The following is an 18477-nucleotide window of genomic DNA, read 5'->3' as shown; positions in this document are numbered from 1 at the left end:
GCTGGTGTCCCAATCTCAGCTAACTGGCACAGGATCTGCATGGAGGTTGAATGCGTGGGTTTCCTCCAGACACTCTCCTAAATCCCCCAAAACATGGCTTCTCATAAATTGGCCTTAGACTAGGTTAGGGACCTCTGACTATGATTGGGACATAAGACTGTGAGCTCCTCTGAGGGTCAGTTACTGAAAACAATGTCAGCATTATATAAATCCATAACAATTATGCTTTGTACGTAAGGAACAGAGTAAGGAAGAAACCATTGTCATGTCTGTCCTCACGCCTTGTTTCACATTAGAGCCTTAGGTGTGAAAACGACAAGAAATGATGGGCATTCTACCCAACAAGGACACAACAACCGAAACAACCTGAAAGAGGTTCCAAAGAGGCTGGCAAAACAATGGAAAAACATTGAATACACAATTTACAATGCCTGGAAGTTATAAAAGATATAGGTAACTTCATCAAGTGCTTATCTGGGATACTTTTTTATCTTTTGTTCCTCACTTACTACTGTTCTGATGAACATAAGCTAAGCAAGTCGTCCATATGTATTAAAGCACACCTGAAGGGTGCACAAAGTGTAAAAAAATACAATATTGGGGAGCAGGTACACGTGCCGTGACCGTACTCTGAATTTCAAGGTTGCTTCCTGCACAGCTTTCCAGAAGTTCACCAGAGCAGTGAATGAGCGATTCTGAACTGCGCTTGTGCGGGCTCCAAACTGCACATGCCCAGTGGAAGAAAGCAGTCATGTACTTCTTCATTCTTTAGTGCACGAGTGCTCCCTTTTACTGGGCATGCTCTGTCTGCAACTCGCACATGTGCAGTTCAATCACTCATACAGGCTCTTCCTCCAGATTCTTCCACTGAAGTGCCCAGTCGAATATTAAATGTATGGGAACGGAAAAGACCCTGAAGACAAAAGCAGACCCTGAAGAGATCGAGCAATCTAGCCCACCATGGGCTTAGTTCACATTTTTTTTTCCATTTCAGTTGTCCTTTAAGGCTGGAGTTTCAGGGACATGGTTCAATAAATTACGCTGTACAACAACCATCTGTATTTCAAATGCCAAAACAAATTATCTCCAGTACCTCAAAGATGCCTTAAAAGGAAATCTCACACATCTGGGGGAGGGGTTAATGCCGTGACATTATTCTGCTCAGCACAACAGGCTTGCAAGGGGTGTGTTCAAGACCAGAATAATGGTGCTTAACAGCCCAGCACAGAAGATGGTTTCCCAAAGCAAAGAAAGACATTTGCCAAGCAGTACGCTGATCTTGGCTATGCAGAACCACACGGATCCTGGGAGCAAGACTGTTGTTTTACTTATAATACAGCCACCAATGGAAAGGTAATATAATAGATCTGCCTGGTGTCCGCATTTAAGAAAATAATATTTAGCAGGAACTTCTAGAAAGCTTAAAAGGAGATGTCCCATCTAGGGCAGCTTAAAAATGTAAAATCCCATCAAGGGGGTAAATAAGAGTTACAAGCCAAAAATTTGTTCGTACGAATGAAATCTATCAAGCGCAGTTTCATGTGGCGATTACAAGTCAACTTCCAATAGATCACACTAAACACTGGATAATTTCTTTGGAGAGAAAAAATAAGGCAGTACGAAAAACGGGAGTGACTTCACCGGAAAAAAAAACAAAAAGTTGTGTCGATTCTCACACCGAATTCAATTAGCAACATCAAAGTCGTCTTTCTAAAAATGTAGGTTTCACTGCCGTAGTTAAAACTACTATCAACCATACCGTAAGTGACAATAATAAAAGGAATATCATGATTGGAGTGATACATATATCTGTGTCGAGGGGATAAAACTGAGGTATGACAACACAACAAAGTCTCCTTCAACTATCTATGTAATCTTTAAAAAAAAAGCCAAAAAACAAAATTCAACCCATATCTTCAAGGTAAGTATTAACATACTAAGGCTACATGAAGACTGCATTTTATTTGAGTAAAGAATTCACCTCTACTTGTTTCTTGTTTTTGAAAAAAAAGAGGAAAAAAAGGCAATCAAACTCCATTAGTTAAATGCAGAAAAAAAAGTTTTAAAAGTTCAAGTTGAGTTAAAGGTCTTACGGAAATCCCCAAAACAATCCATCACGTAAAGTGGTCTAAAACTTCAGGTGGTGCCCTGTCGGGGTCCAACCTGACACCATGCACGGGATCCAGATGGGTCCAATGTGTTGCGCTCATACCAAATGTACTTGTTCGACCCATTCTGTGGGAGGATCAGGAGTTCTACTGGAGATGTCCTCAGAGCTGTTCACACTGCTGGTGACTTCATTGGTGTGGTCATCGCTCTGTGACACCGCTTCGGCCTGAGTTTCCGTCTCCTCAGAAGTAATTTCCTCCATTCTGGTCTCTGGGTCTTCGTTAATTAGTGCATCCTGAAAAAGTGCGTGTTCTTCCGCCAGGTTTGGAAGCGGTGGAAGCGGTAGTTCGCTGAGGCTCAGCGGCTGTAAATCGACATCAGTTTCTGAGGCCATAGACGGAATAAGGGCAATGCTCTGAGGGTTGTCGTGAAACCAGGCCATGATGTTTCCCAGGATGTTCTCGTTCATGTTGGGGTCTTGACTAGAAGAATCGAGGTCACTGCTGGATGTTGGAATATCGGTGAAGGAATTAGAATGTATGCGGTCTATTACATATGGGTCGTTACTAGCACCCAGCCTGACGACTAGACTCTCGCCAAGTTCCAGCAGTTCTGAGCTGCTCAGTGCAGACCTTGGGTTCTCGAGACTTATCGGGGAGGGATCGAGTCTCGTGGGAAGAGATGAACCTGTGGCTCCTAGTGAAGATTCGTTATTGAGGAACTGTCTTGTCTCTTCGTCAACATTGAGGCCAGATTCTTGTAAAGACAGCTGTATGGCCAGTAGGATGTTGGGATCATCGTCATCCAAGGAACTCAGGGCCTGCCAATGAGTAAAAGGGATATTACTGTAAATCTGATTTTTATTTTTGAAGTGGGATTATACTGCAGAACAAAAATTCCAAAACTACTCTTAGCTACATAAAAGAACATTTGAAAGGGTTCCCAAGTATTTCCTGCATGTAAAAACACTTATTTTCACCGCAGAGAGCAGGAGAAGCTTGCTCATCTCTGGCTCATCAGCAAATGTAATCATTGCTCACTCTGAACCCATCCCTCTGCTGAATAAACGCATCGCCCTGGCAACAACTGAGTCACTTCAGCAGAAAAGGAAGGGGCAGAGTGAAGACTGTAAACACTAACAACAACAAGATAGGTAAACTAAATAAATAATTTCTCACTGTATGATTTTTCTTTTTATTTTTGTCACTAATTTAGAGTTTCATCCTCTTTTAAGGACTCCATAAAGGCTATATATGTTTCAAGGGAATCCATTAACGTATTATTTATTCAGCTTCACGGTCTTTTCTCTTGGTGATTTTTTAGAAGAAATGACAATAGTGAGGAAAATAACTGGTACTCACCGTAGATGTGCCATGCCTCCTACTACCACGTACCTCCAGGGTTTCTGAAATGAAAAGCGTTTCATATGATAAAACATGGATTCTAGCACTTGCTTTCAGCGAATGTCCATAAAAGCAAACCTGAACCGAAAATAAACTTATGTGACCATGAATTGAATGTGTAGTACAGCTAAGAAATAGAACAACATTAGTAGCAAAAAAAACAAGTCTCATACTGTTTTCCAGTACAGGAAGAGTTAAACATCAGCTGCTATCTGACGAATACAGTCCTGTTTTCTGAAGCACGTAAACAGCCAAGAAGCAGTGAGAGACAGCTTGGGATAAGGTTTTACTGCATGAATGGTAAAAGGGACATTATTTCTGCTTTGTTTTATAGCTTAAAAGACAGAGGGTGGTTTTAAAACTGCAAATGTGACAGTATGATGCAAGGTTAGAAAAAGTTATACAACTGAAAATAAAAATGAGACGGATCTTTGCTACTAAAGTTCTATTCATTATCCTTACTACACATACAACACCAAAAAAGGTCTATGAACGGATTTGTGCTTCTAGCTCAAAACCGTGCTTTGACGGTCTAATGCAGGGCTGGGTAAACTATGGCCCAGGGGTGTATCTGGCCCACCAGTGTTATGAATCCTGCCCACCCATAGAGGGCCGGACTCCAGATTCCTCTGCTCTCTTCCCGCCCTGACAAGTTTTGTGCAGTGTGTATCACAAAGCTGCTCACAACTCTGTAGGGATTGAGGGAGAGACAGGGTTGCCTTCAGGGCATCACAGGTGGGACTGCAGTATGGGGCCCGAGTAAGTCTGGGGCCCGGCTGCAAGTTTGTCACAGAATGTACAGACTTTCAGTGAGTGTGGCTGTGTTCACCTCGGCCGGACGATTCTGCATTGCGATTTTTTTGTGATTTTGCCATGCTTGTGCTTTTCCATTGTCATTTCAGTGAATGAGAATCGCATTGCAATTGCTTGCTGAGAAAATGCTGCATGCAGCACATTTGCGATTTTCGCAAATTGCAAGTGCTGCTCAAGCACTGCAGTGAGATTAATCCCATAGGATTACATGTCTCTGCACTTTGCTGATCGCTGGCTACTTAAAGAGAAACTCCGACCAAAAATTGAACTTTATCCCAATCAGTAGCGGATACCCCCTTTTACATGATAAATCTATTCCTTTTCACAAACAGACCATCAGGGGGCGCTGTATGGCTGATATTGTGGTGAAACCCCTCCCACAAGAAACAAGAAAAGTACGTACTCTTGGCAGTTTCCTGTCTGTGAACCTTGCTGCATTGTGGGAAATAGCTGTTTACAGCTGTTCCCAACTGCCAAAAAAGCATGCAGCAGCTACATCACCTGCCAACAGTAAAAATGTCACCATGTGATAAATGTCAGAATGTAAATCAGGGATTTAAAAGCTTTTACAATGGGCAAACACTGACTAAATCATTTATACATAATTATTGTAAATATGAAGCACTTTTTTAAAACATTATTTTCACTGGTGTTCCTATTTAAATATATATAGAGGAATGCAGGAGGCATGTGGGCTGCTACCGCCCCTGTTCTAATGCAATAGAGACTTCTTCCTGATTAGGACAAAAACAAAGTAATAAGGTGCCTAAAACTGGCCATACACTATTCAGATATCACTCAATTTTGTTTTCTGTCGATATTACAATCCATATTAAGGGCTAAAATTTATCAAGAGATAGATTTCCAATGTTGGTTTTTAGTTGGCTGTAAAATAATTGGGAGGTAGACTAGTTGACGGGACCCGGCAGGAAACACAATTTATAGCAACAAAAAAGAAGTTTGGTAAAGCCCAGCCGTCCGAAGGCAAGGGTCCTGGTGTGCAATTGTAGTTTCTTTCTTACAAATTAGTGCTCGCAACCAAATTAGTCTATATTGAAGGGAGCGGCGCACATCCCTGTACATTGCAGCAACATAAAATGTAACAAGCAGCACCACGTCCCTCCTGTGGCACATGGTAGCTGTTCATACATGTTAGGCCTACAACCAGGTCATGTGATTATGTCTGTAACACGGTCATTGGGCAGAGCTGGGGTGCCTTGAAAACTAGAGAAACAGAAAATACCCAAAGTGCATTCTGTGTGGTCATCGGGGTCCGGAGTGTTGCTCCTCATACTGTGCAGGTCACGGCGGCGTTGTCGGTGTCTTCTCCGGTACTGAAATTCTTCGTATTCCTGTCAATAGGTTCATTCATGGTTAGTAAATCCCATCCAAACCCTAAACAAAGGCCACCCCTAGTGCATATTCTACTAACTAGCTCAGCACTGCCCTGTAAATCTTCCCTCCCCTACAGTATGGGAGTTTTCCATTAGTAGTGAGGGGAGAGTACTAATCCTCACTGTGGCAGCAGCCATGAACCCTCTTATCCTGGACCATCAACGAGTCTGAATTTTTGTTCTCATAATTATTTAGATTTATTGATTTATTAATTATAGATTATTTAGTTACATCCACTGAACAAGCTATTTATATTCACTATTTGTATACTCAGGCTAAAATCTTGGACTCCACTGCATAAGATGATACGTAATAAACTGATGAGTGCAATACGCCTAGGCGAACCTTACAATAGAAGATGGCCGCTGGAGTTACACAACCGGCTATTACACAGAATGAATGTTTCTATTGGTCAAACTAGCAGTGCATCAATTTCGGGAGTGTCTGCCAAGACAAAAGGAGGGGGTGTGGCCTAAGGAGACCCAGAGAGTAAATTTTACCAGCATTTAAAAAGGTGATAACTTCTATATTTAAATGTGCATTGCCTGTCCATTGTTTGACTCCTTGAAGGAACTTTCCTGGCGAAACCAGTCGAGAAAACAGCAGGGAGCATTGCTTTATGGTATTAGAAGTTTGAACGCATTTTAAATTGCAGGAACTTGTTGTGAGTAACTCTTTGGATCTTGCCTTCATCCTTTGAGAGGATAATATATACAAATCTTACCAGGCTACACTTGGAAAGTGCTTTTTTTTCTTTACATACAACTTCTTGGTTATTTGGTGAACATGACAGAGACATTTACTTTACACCGGAGTGGCTACGCAGGAGTCTGTTATGACCTCATAGCTTGAGTCAAGGGTGGTCTTGGTAATCCTTTCTCTCATCATAGGGAGCCTGAAGTCAGAGGGATATGGAGGCTGACATATTTCCTTTTAGTGCCAGTTGCCTGGCAGCACTGCTGATCTTTCTAGTCAGTAGTTTCTGAATCACACACCTGAAAGAGACTCTGTAACAAAAAAATCCTATCGAGGCTTCCCCCATCCTCCTCTGTCCCATGGTGGTCTCGCTGGCGGGACCTTAGCGGGAGCTTACTGCGCAGTACAAAATGTTCCTGTACCGCGCCTGCGCAGTAAACTCCCGCTCGCTCCTGCGTGCGGCCACACTTCTATTCGTGTAGTTAGACGAATAATTACACCGGTGACGGCGGCTGGGAATGGCGCATCAGAAGAGGACGGCGCGGGACATGCCAGCTGCAGGGAGCCGATAGAAGCCCCAGGTAAGTGGCAGTTTTTGTTTTTTTAAAAGCTCAACAGAACTCCTTAAACCTCTTTTACACTATATACTGAAAAACTGATGCATTTTAACTTTCTGTAGCAGTGCATTGTGAAAAAGCTTTCAGTTAAAATGCGTATAGTGTGAACTGAGCCATAGGGAAACATGGGCATTACTTTGAAAATCAGTTGTCCTTTCAGTTACAACTGAGAGCACCTGATATAGTCTAAAAGGCCCCTAAGGGCCCTTTTACACTTAAAGGGGTTCTTTTGCGAAAAAAGTAGGCAGTTAAAAAATGTGACAGTTGACAGGTTTTGGGCCAGTCCATGTTTTTAAGGGAGATTCTCAGGGCTTTCTTTGTTTTCAACAGCATTTCCTGAACAGCAGTTTAACTGCCAAAATAGCAAGATACCAGCCGGCCTCCCTAATCACTTGCACACTATTATGTCAGTTAGAGTTTGCAACTGTTGTTCAGGAAATGCTGTTGAAAACAAAGAAATCCCTGAGAATCCCCCATGAGGAGATGGACTGGCCCAAAACCTGTCATCTGTCACATTTTTTAACTGCCTACTTTTTTCGCGAAAGAACTCCTTTAATGTGTTGAACTTTAATGCATTTTTTTTCTCCATAACAGTGCATTGTGAAAAAAGCATCATTTTTTCAGCGTATGGTATGAAAGAGGCCATAGGGAAACATGGACATTACCATGCACATCAGTTGTCCTTTTAATTACAACAACTGAGATAGTGTGAATGGACCCCTTAGTGGTTCACTATTCTGGAGAGGTGGAAAGTTACCCTAAGACTGTTATAGTGTAAGTGGCAGACTTACCTCTGGAGAAGCAAATCCTAAATACTCCCAGTCCCAGGTTCCTCCGGCGAAACTGTAATAAAACAGAAACTTGCTTAGGACTCAAAGTTGGAAAGACAAGTTAATGGCAAAGCAAACGCGTTCAATATAAAAGAAACATACAATTAAAAACTGAATGTTGGAAAGATGTGCAGTTTCCTAGATAGAAGATGCAAAGCAAATGTTGAGAATGACGTTTTGCTATTTCAGGAGCACCAGAGAGAACATTCTGCAACTCCTCTATAGTCAATTTATATACAGTGCTGTGAAAAAGTACTTGCCACAATTCTTGAATTTTCCATTACTCATAATGCTTACCATAATTGTTTCTTATTTTCCAAACAAATAATATAAGACTAAGAAATCAAAAGGGCATTAAGAAAAAAAAATCTTGGGTACTTATCCGTTAGCCAGGCACATCCGGCAGGTGGCGCTAATTACTATTCCGCCTCCAGGCCGACATGGATAGTAGGGAAAGATGTAACTCTGGTGGAGTTTTGTCGCCACCTGCCGGATGCGCCCGGCTAACGGATAAGTACCAAATCTTGTTTGTTTTAAAAGTAAATAAAAGCTCACCAAAACTCATACCAATAATGTCAAAAAATAAGTGGATAACAGGGAAGTGATGTCATGAGCACTTCCTGTCAGCAGCTGTGTCTCAGAGGCTGGTGCAGAGCAGAGGAGATGAAGGTTCTCTGCTCCTAATCTCCCACAGAAAGCAACCAGGGGTATCGTCATACCCATGGTGGTAAAGAGAACTTGTCACCACTCAGTACTGTCACATGGGGCTCTAACAGCCCCTAGTGGCAAAAGAAAATAAAGCAAAAAAATTAAAGCCACCAATAAAGATTCAGAATCTGATCAGGATCTGAATCCTGATCAGATTCCGGATCCTCCAGAAGCTTTGCCTGTTCCCTCCCACCTTGCTGTTCCAGCGCTGGGGAGACCACCCCTCCCCCACCTTCCCCGATGCTCCTGGCCATGCTTATGTATGAGAATGAGCATGGCCGCCCTGTGCAGTAGCAAGGACTCATTGCTAATGTGCAGGTGCAAGCCACCTGCAGTGTGGCCATGCTGGGCTCTGGGGAATCCCTGGGCTGGAACGGCAAGGAGGGGGATGAGGATGCCTCTGGGGCTTTGGTGGGGTCCTAACAGCAAGGAGGAGGGGGACAGGTAAGCCTCTGCTGGGGTCCTAACAGCAAGGAGGAGGGGGACAGGTAAGCCTCTGGGCTTTGGGGGGTCCTCAAAGCAAGGAGGAGGGGGACAGGCAAGCCTCTGGGGGGGTCCCAACAGCAAGGTGGAAGGAAGACAGGTAAGCCTCTGGGTGGGGGGGGTCCTAACAGCAAGGGGGACAGGTAAGCCTCTGGGGCTTTGGGGGGGGGGGGTCCCCTAACGGCAAGGAGGAGGGGGATAGGTAAGCCTCTGGGGCTTTTGGGGGGGGTCCCCTAACGGCAAGGAGGAGGGGGATAGGTAAGCCTCCGGGGCTTTGGGAAGGGGGGGGGGTGTCCCTAATGGCAAGGAGGACTGGGACAGGTAAGCCTCTGGATTATCCAGAGGCTTTGCTCAACTTAGGTAAGCATCCATTTGTAGCTCTTTTTTCACTACAGGTACACTTGAGATTAATTAAGAGATCCTAGTAATTTTGCTTATTAGTTACACTAATTTATTTTCTGAAGAAGCTGCTTAAAGAAAATAATTTCAGCACTTCTTGTATTGGGATGATAATGGGAGTGCGTTATTGAAATTTTATTCCATCATCACATGGTAGCCCGCAGAATTTCCAAACTCACATCCGCTACTGGGGTTCAGCACCATCAGCTGGGTATTGGCAGCTAACAGTTACCGCTAGTGATCATGGGAAGTGTAGTCTTGTGTCCAATAGAGAGCTAAGACAGGCGGCTGAAATCTGCCACTCCCAACTGCTCTGCTGCTAAGATACAATGATGATGTCATCAGGATATTAAAAGCTATTTTTTACTTTTTTTTTTTTTTTGTAAGGGAACCTGTTTAGTGGAAATCCAGGAATGAGTACAGCAGATTCTCTAGCCTTTATATAAAGTAAGTTGTGTATTTGCAGAAATGAGAGGAGAGGCTTTGCGCGTCTCTCAGTCACAGCAGGGGACGAGTGCGGAGGGAGCGGGGACTATTTTTAGACTGCAGTCCCTGCTGAGAGGAGGCACATGACTGATGAGGCTATTTTAAGCCCCATCAATATGTAATTAATGAGTGCAATGCGACAATCCAAACAACAGATCCAGCAGAGGGCAGATGTACAATGAGACAATGGGGCAAAAATGATCAAAACTTGTTATGCATTACTAAGGGTGCCCATACATTAATCAATACTGTGGCCCGATCCACCTTCCAATTCAATCATTTTATTGAATAGGAAGAAAGTCGGTGCCAGAACATGGTCCGCCCAATCAATCGATTTCTAGCTGAAATCGGTTGAATGGATGAAGAATGGCGTCCTCCACAGCTGCGTTCCCATCAGCGCCAGCCTATATGAGGAGCCAGTAGGTAATGCTGTCCTGGAGAGGAAAGGGTTACATGTGCCACGCCAGTTACCTGCGTCTGGAGGCCTCTGGAGAGTCGGCTGGAGCCACGCCGCGGGCCACGGACGCCAGAAACTCCTGCCGTTTCTGCTGCACCAGACACGCGGCTCGGATGATTTTATGGCGCGGCGTGCGCAGGTAAGGCCTGTTCACCTTCTGAGCCAGATCTTCAGTCACCATTTCTAAGTCCGTCTGTGAGAAACAACAAAACAACGGACATGGGTCAGCTTTACAAATCCTGAGAACCGTCCCATAGATCAAACCTGCTTAAAGAGACACTGAAGCGGAAAAAAAAAAATCATGATACAATGATTTGTATGTGTAGTGCAGCTAACAAATAAAGCTTTAGGAGCAGAGACACAAGTTTAATATTTGTTTCCAGTACAGGAAGCGTTATCTATGCAAATAGCCATTGAGCCCTGTGAGAGCTCTGACTTCTAATTAGGTTATCTCAGCTGTATTGTGTTTTTCTTTTGCAGAAAACAGTTCAGGACAGGTCAAAAGTTCACTGCCTGTTCTGCAAAAACTTTTAGAATGCTGAATAATGTGTAAACTGCAAGTATTAGAGAATGATGCAATGTTATAAAAAAGCTGTATAACTGAAAATAAGAATATGAGAATATTTTTTTTTTATACCAATGTTCTAGTAATTATGCCTACTACACAACCAATTCATGATATCATCACTTTTTTTCCGCTTCAGTGTCTCTTTAAATCAGGGGTAGGGAACCTTTTTGGCCGAGAGAGCCATAAACACAACATATTTTAAAATGAAATTCTGTGAGAGCCATACAATATGTTTAAAACTAAATACAAGGTAATGTGTACATTTTATGCAAAACAAACACTTTTTAAAGTACAATAAGTGTCTGCATTCTTTAATAACGTTGTTATGCAGTTGCTAATGGTTAGCAACTGCATAACATTATTAAAAAGAATTCAGATACTTATTGTTTACCATTAGCACCTGATAAATAAAGTACTTCTTACCCTGAATTAATGGGACTTCTGGAGCTGCATGGCAGACAATTTCCCCACAAGTGCAATCTCATTGGCAGACAATTTCCCCACAAATGCAATCTCATTGGCAGACAATTTCCCCACAAATGCAATCTCATTGGCAGACGATTTCCCCACAAATGCAATCTCATTGGCAGACGATTTCCCCACAAATGCAATCTCATTGGCAGACGATTTCCCCACAAATGCAATCTCATTGGCAGACAATTTCCCCACAAATGCAATCTCATTGGCAGACAATTTCCCCACAAGTGCAATCTCATTGGCAGACAATTTCCCCACAAATGCCTATCCTATCTCATTGGCAGACGATTTCCCCACAAATGCAATCTCATTGGCAGACAATTTCCCCACAAATGCAATCTCATTGGCAGACAATTTCCCCACAAATGCAATCTCATTGGCAGACAATTTCCCCACAAATGCAATCTCATTGGCAGACAATTTCCCCACAAATGCAATCTCATTGGCAGACGATTTCCCCACAAATGCCTATCCTATCTCATTGGCAGACGATTTCCCCACAAATGCAATCTCATTGGCAGACGATTTCCCCACAAATGCAATCTCATTGGCAGACGATTTCCCCACAAATGCAATCTCATTGGCAGACAATTTCCCCACAAATGCCTATCCTATCTCATTGGCAGACGATTTCCCCACAAATGCAATCTCATTGGCAGACGATTTCCCCACAAATGCAATCTCATTGGCAGACGATTTCCCCACAAATGCAATCTCATTGGCAGACAATTTCCCCACAAATGCCTATCCTATCTCATTGGCAGACGATTTCCCCACAAATGCAATCTCATTGGCAGACGATTTCCCCACAAATGAATTTACCAGACTGGAGTGACCTCCTGGACCTGTCCTGGAGTGACTGCGGCGGCTCCTGCGGCGGCGGCGGCGACGGCTGCTGCTGGCTTGTGCGCTCCGGAGCAGTACCTATGGGTGCGGCTGCCTCCGGGTCGCACGTCGTGGGGTCGGCTCCTCCCCCCGCCAAGCTGCCTCAGTTCCCGCCGGCTGCGCCAATGTGTCACACGTAACGTGTGACATCACACAGGCAGCGCCAGCATCAGCGCAATTACAAAGACCCGGCATGGAGGAGGGGGGCGGGGCGGCGGCGCAGATTACCGGCATGGAGGAGGGGGGCGGGGCGGCGGCGCAGATTACAGCGGGGCAGATTACTAAACACAGGCTCTCTGGCCGCTCTGTCACCCGTCTTTTAGCGAGCCAGAGAGCCATACGCAGGCATGAAAAGAGCCATATATGGCTCGCGAGCCATAGGTTCCCGACCCCTGCTTTAAATAGTTCTGTTATAACATTCCTAAAGGATACCCGAGGTGACATGATGGGATAAACGTGTATGCACAGTGCCCAGCACATAAATAACTAGGCTGTGTTCTTTTTCTCTGCCTGAAAGACTAAAGCCTGGTATACACCATGCAATTTCCCATCAGATAGATGGGTTGAATAATTTCTGACAGGTCCAATCTGATTTCTGATCATTTTTCTGATCGATTTGCATAGAAGTGATCACACAATCGATCAGAAAAACGATCGAAATCTGATCGGATCTGTCAGAAATTATCTATCGACCCATCTATCTGATAGGAAATTGCATGCGGTGTACCAGGCATTAAACATCAGGTATGTAAGTGTCAGTTCCTGCCTGAGTCAGGACTGTGTCAGGCTACAGAAGTTACAACTATAGAACACTTTCCTAGCACAAAATGGCTTCTGAGAGCAGGAAAGAGCTAAAAAGGTTCAATAGTTCATAGATTTTAGCTCTGGCATACTTCAATGAATGTGTCATTGAGCAAAAACAATAAAACAGTAAAAACTGAAAAAGTAGCTTTAAATAAAATATAAAACTATGGAATATCTTAAAAAGTCATTTTTAGGAGACGGAGGATAGATACAATTGTTTATTTCATTCGTTTATTTTCACCTCATGTGTCCTTTAACCCTCTGGGCAATACAATTACATCGCCCAGGAGGGGGCGCAGCACTTTTAAATTTTTTTTTTATTTTTTAAATCATGTAGCGAGCCCTGGGCTCGCTACATGATAGCCGCTGCGCAGCGGCATCCCCCCCACCCACTCCGATCGCCTTCGGCGATCAGAGTAAGCAGCAATTCCCGTTCGGGATTTCCTGCTGGGCTTCCCCGGTCGTCATGGCGACGGGGCGGAATGACGTCATGGACGTCGTGACGTCAGAGGGAGTCCCGATCCACCCCTCAGCGCTGCCTGGCACTGATTGGCCAGGCTGCGCGGCACGGCGAGTAGCGGTGGATCGGCGGCGATCGGAAGTTACATGCAGCTAGCAAAGTGCTAGCTGCGTGTAACAAAAAACAAATTATGCAAATCGGCCCACCAGGGCCTGAGAACTCCTCCTGCGCGACATACCCCGAGCTCAGCTCGGGATTATCGCCCAGGAGGTTAAAAGGGCCCTGTAGTGACATATAGTAGTAGAACGCAGTAAATTACTCAGGATACTCACTTACATACATCAGAAACACCTCCTATATCTATATATTGCCGTATCTTGTTAAGTAGCCCTGCCCTCCCAGTGATGCTTAGCCTAGGCTGATTTGCTATGTGGAATACGCCTCCTAGAGTATTCTGGGTGACCAGGTATTATTTGTACTGGCTACAGAACGCTCAGAAAATGAACACTCCGCAGATCTGCACCTGACAGGACTAACGATGTCACCACCAGGGATAAATTGCAGAAAGTAAATCAGACAAAGGAAAGATTTTACAATGGGCAAACACTGACTAAATAATCTATAAATGATTACAGGTAGTCCCCGACTTACGAACGGCAGTGTTTCCATGGGAACAAGCCCAACATTTTTTTCTTCAAATTGGACTTGCAGTTATTGAGAACATCGATTTTAAAAATGTGAAAAAAACTTGTACAAACAGGTACAGAGGACAGAGGTGACACAGAGGGGGACACTGGAGGCACAGAGGAGGCACAGGGGACAGAGATGGCACAGTGTTCTGACTTAAGAACAGATTCAGGTTAAGAACGAACCTACACTCCCTATCTCGTTTGTTAACTGGGTACTACCTGTATTATAAAAAAAAAAAAAGCAATTTTATTTATTACGTTATTGTCACTACAGTCCCAATGTGAGAGACATATAAAGGCAGATATATTTATTTCCTTTTAAACAATGCCAGTTGCCTGGCTGTTCTGCTGATCCTCTGCCTCTAATACTTTTAGCATAGACCCTGAACAAGCGTGCAGAGATGTTTGACTGAAATGTGACTGGGTTAGCTGCATGCTTGTTTCAGGTGTGTCAGTCACACACGACTACTTTATCCTTTAACCCTTTAGCAGCCAATTTATTTAGAGGATTGCGAGTGCTCCAGGCCAATTTATTTTAACACTTTTTTTTTTATTACTTAAAGGACCACTATTGCGAAAAAAGCAGGCAGTTAAAATCTGACAGAACCGACAGGTTTTGGGCCAGTCCATCTCCTCATGAGGAATTCGCAGGCAGGAGTCACACCTGTCGGCTTTCGTGCGCGTTTTCTACTCAGAAAAACTGATTGCAACTGAAAACTCGTGTTAATCGACGGGCTGGGTCATACTGAATGCAGATTTTGCGTGCAGAAAAAAGACTGACTTCTTGCGCAATTTGTCAGTTTTCTCTATAAATTACATTAGCTGTTGTAAGGTAGAGGTCACACTTGTCTTTCAGTTTTCTGAAAAGTGTAGAAACGGAAAGACAAGTGTGACCCCTGCCCTGAGGGTTTTCTTTGTTTTCAACAGCATTTCCTGAACAGCAGTTTAACTGCTAAAATAGTAAGATAGCAGCCAGCCTCCCTACTCACTTCACACGATTATGGCCTCAATTCACTAAGATTCTCTCCTGTCTTTGATAACTTTTCTAGAGTGATCATCATGGTGATGAGGCATGTAGTATTCAGGAAACATTTTACCTCAGGCAAACCTAAAGTTAACTCTTCTGTCTTTAAGTTAACTCTTCAATCCTTAAAATAACTCCAGAATTCTAAAGTTAAAGACAGGCTGTTAATTAACTGTGTGTGAAAATAACAACAGAGGAGGTAACTTAAGGAATGAAGAGATAAGATAACTCTCTCACTGTGTGGTGGCAAGTTTACTCTTGCCTTATTATCTCCAGTATGATCTTAGTGAATTGAGGCCAAAATTTGTCAGTTCGACTCTGCAACTGCTGTTCAGGAAATGCTGTTAAAAACAAAGAAAACCATGAGAATTCCCCATGAGGAGATGTTGGTTCAGTCAGATTTTTTTGTTTTAATAGTTTTTATTAGATTTTATAAGGCAAGATGTATACAAAAACTAAACACTCATTCAGTAACAGTCAGGAAAGGTAATGAACAAGAACAAATTATTGTCAAATATGGAATTAGACAATGGTTAACAAACATTTAAAGAACAATATATCTAAAGGGAGTTTATGTTATTGAAACATTATAAACAGTAACACTAGATGAAATGAATAACTATGAATAGAACACAACTAATTTAGTGTTATTTCTGAAAAGGATTTGCTAATGTTCGCAAAGATTTAAACAAAATACCTCTCACCCATTCAATGGACCAATATTTTGGCTGGGCGAAAGCTTATTTTGTTAGATTACAAAAAGTAGCTAGTAGAACCTGACTCCTAGCGGAGGCAGGAATGGGCTGCGGATATAATCCGCCTCAAGTGCTCAAGGAGGTAAGGTATATGAAATTAAAAGGGGCTTCAGAGGCAAGGAGTATAGAGACAGGAAGGGGAAGTAAAGAGAAGAAAGTGAAGAAAGTGAGATGGTTTTGTCAGATTTTAACTGTGTACTTTTATTGCGATAGTGGTCCCTTTATTGTTAAGGGATAGTGGTCCCTTAATTGTTACATTTCCATGCTTCTAATTAGTGGTGCTGTCATGTATTTTAATGGCCACTTGTCACTAGGGGGCAGTGTGAGACAATAATAGAGGACTTCTGCTTTCAGTTTCTATATGTTCTGCTAGTAGAGAGAGAGATCAAAGCATTCAAACAGCACGAGTTCTGCCGACTGAGGTCAAAAGCAGTACACTTATCTCAAACGAGATAACTCTATTGAAGCTGGTAATGAGCTAAATACAAAACCTGGTCAGAGGCTCCTCACCTGCATTAGTTCAAAGATTTCCTTTTTTGTGCTTTTGGGTTCCAGGAAGAATCCGTAGGGATAAGAACACTTGAGGATGCGCCTGGTCTTGAGCAGCTCTTGTACGGCGTCTTCTATAAAGGTGGTGTCAGGATAGGTGCCCTCAGCTGGAAGGGAGAGAGACCGTGTTCAGTACGTCACATTACTAGGTAATGCCTAATGATGTTGATCCAGGGATTTTATCTGATTGCCATCTGGAGTCCGGAAGGAATTTTTCCCTTTTGGGGCTAATTGGACCATGACTTGTAAGGGTTTTTTCGCCTTCCTCTGGATCAACAGGGATATGGGAGGGAGCAGGCTGGTGTTGTACTTTGTACTGGTTGAACTCGAAGGACGTATGTCTTTTTTCATCCAAAATAACTATGTAACTATGTAACATTATACTGCTTGGTGCCTGATGAAGTGGACAGGTCTGCTTTGATGGTGTTAAGCCATACACACACAGTAGACTGCCATCACCTGATACAATCATTCATGATCCAGAGGTACACACCTAGCCACTCACTCCGCTCTTTCAATGAACTTCGCCTGACCACGCCCGCATCACCCAACCCCATGCACGCCTCCAGGACTTCTCAAGAGCTGCTCCAACACTATGGAACTCCCTACCTTCCCCATTAGGGTTTCCCCCTCCTTCAACATCTTCAAGAAGACCCTCAAAACTCACCTTTTTACTCTGGCCTACCACCCCTCACTAGTGCTCTAAACCCGCAGCGGAACTCTCGTCCCCTACCCTTCGTGTCCCTACCTCTCCCTCTAGACTTCAAGCCTTTGGGCAGGGTCCTCCTCCTTTTGTGTACTACCTGATCATGCACCTCCATTTACTGTGCACCCATGCTATGCATCTGAGTGAACTGGATTTGCCTAATCTCCATGCTCGCTGATATAATACAGATGCTGTGACTCCTACTGTATTTTGCCTGAGGAAGCGGGATGTATGGCCCGTGAAACGCGTTGCATTGTTTTTTGGAGTTCCGAATAAATTGTTGACTGTCTGAATCGCAGTCCTTGCCTGTGTCTGTTTGGAGGGGGTAAGACCACCGCTGCCTCCTCGGTTTAACCAGTTGGTTTTTTAAGTTCATTTAATTACCTTTTGTTCTTTTGGCGCCTCTGTATCTTGTACACTATATTGAGTCCACACTGCGTGGAGGGTTGTTACCCTATCTTCCTGTCTACAGAGAGCGACTTTTTATTCCTGAGTGGGGTCAGGATTGTTCTCCCCACCTGCCTATACAATGGTTGCCTATTGGTAACCCTGGTTTGTAAGTATCCCTTTAACTTCTCATTTATTTGTTGTCCCCAAGACGCATTACACTATTGGGGCTCTTGGTGTCCCTCTGCTTTACATTCTCCATTATCTCCTCTTTATAGGCAGAACCTAATGCTCCTCCTCCCCTCCTGCAGGTTAGAACAGGATGCTTGTCCTCTATATAGTAAAAAAAAAAAAAAAAGAAGTTTTATTTAAGAGAACCTGAACTCAGAACTTCCTCTCTGCTCTAAAAGATAAGCGGCAGCATAATAACTTTTAAAGAAAATCATGTTACAGCTTTGTTACAAATTCTGCAATAAATCTACAGTGTGTCTACTTCCTGCTTTTATGGAAGCAGACATAGGCTTAACATCCTATGTTTACAAATCAGCTGCTCTGCTGTGGCAGTCAGCTGACAAAGCTGAGAGATCAAATTACAGTTGTGAGTTGTCACAGATGAGGGGGAATTAGCCAGGCTAAACTCTCTAAATACATACAGGGTGCATTTCTCTCTGTTTTCCTTCTGCCCTTAAAGTGGATCTGAGATGAACTTTTACTCATTGCATAATTGTGTTCCTTCCATATAGTTTATAGGGCATTCCTCAAGCCAAATACTTTTTT

The 18477-nt window shown here is 43.3% G+C and overlaps 1 protein-coding gene across 2 annotated transcripts in view; it reads right to left on the bottom strand.

The window, feature by feature from the left end:
• Positions 1-1943: 1943 nt before the first annotated feature.
• Positions 1944-18477, bottom strand: part of ANKIB1 (ankyrin repeat and IBR domain containing 1) — a 225441-nt gene continuing 208907 nt past the window's right edge. For both annotated transcript variants that reach the window (XM_068235266.1, XM_068235267.1), the window contains 6 exons: positions 16569-16714; positions 10411-10589; positions 7825-7876; positions 5569-5677; positions 3471-3514; positions 1944-2929 (listed from right to left, as the gene is read on the bottom strand). In XM_068235266.1, the coding sequence (XP_068091367.1) occupies positions 2207-2929; positions 3471-3514; positions 5569-5677; positions 7825-7876; positions 10411-10589; positions 16569-16714 (1253 nt within the window). In that variant the 3' untranslated portion in view covers positions 1944-2206. The remainder of the gene's footprint in view (positions 2930-3470; positions 3515-5568; positions 5678-7824; positions 7877-10410; positions 10590-16568; positions 16715-18477) is intronic.

Source organism: Hyperolius riggenbachi, chromosome 5, assembly GCF_040937935.1.
Source record: "Hyperolius riggenbachi isolate aHypRig1 chromosome 5, aHypRig1.pri, whole genome shotgun sequence".
NCBI classification, from domain to species: Eukaryota; Metazoa; Chordata; class Amphibia; order Anura; family Hyperoliidae; genus Hyperolius; species Hyperolius riggenbachi.
The sequence above is the reverse complement of the archived record's forward strand: the minus strand, read 5'-3'. Positions and strand labels throughout refer to the sequence as shown.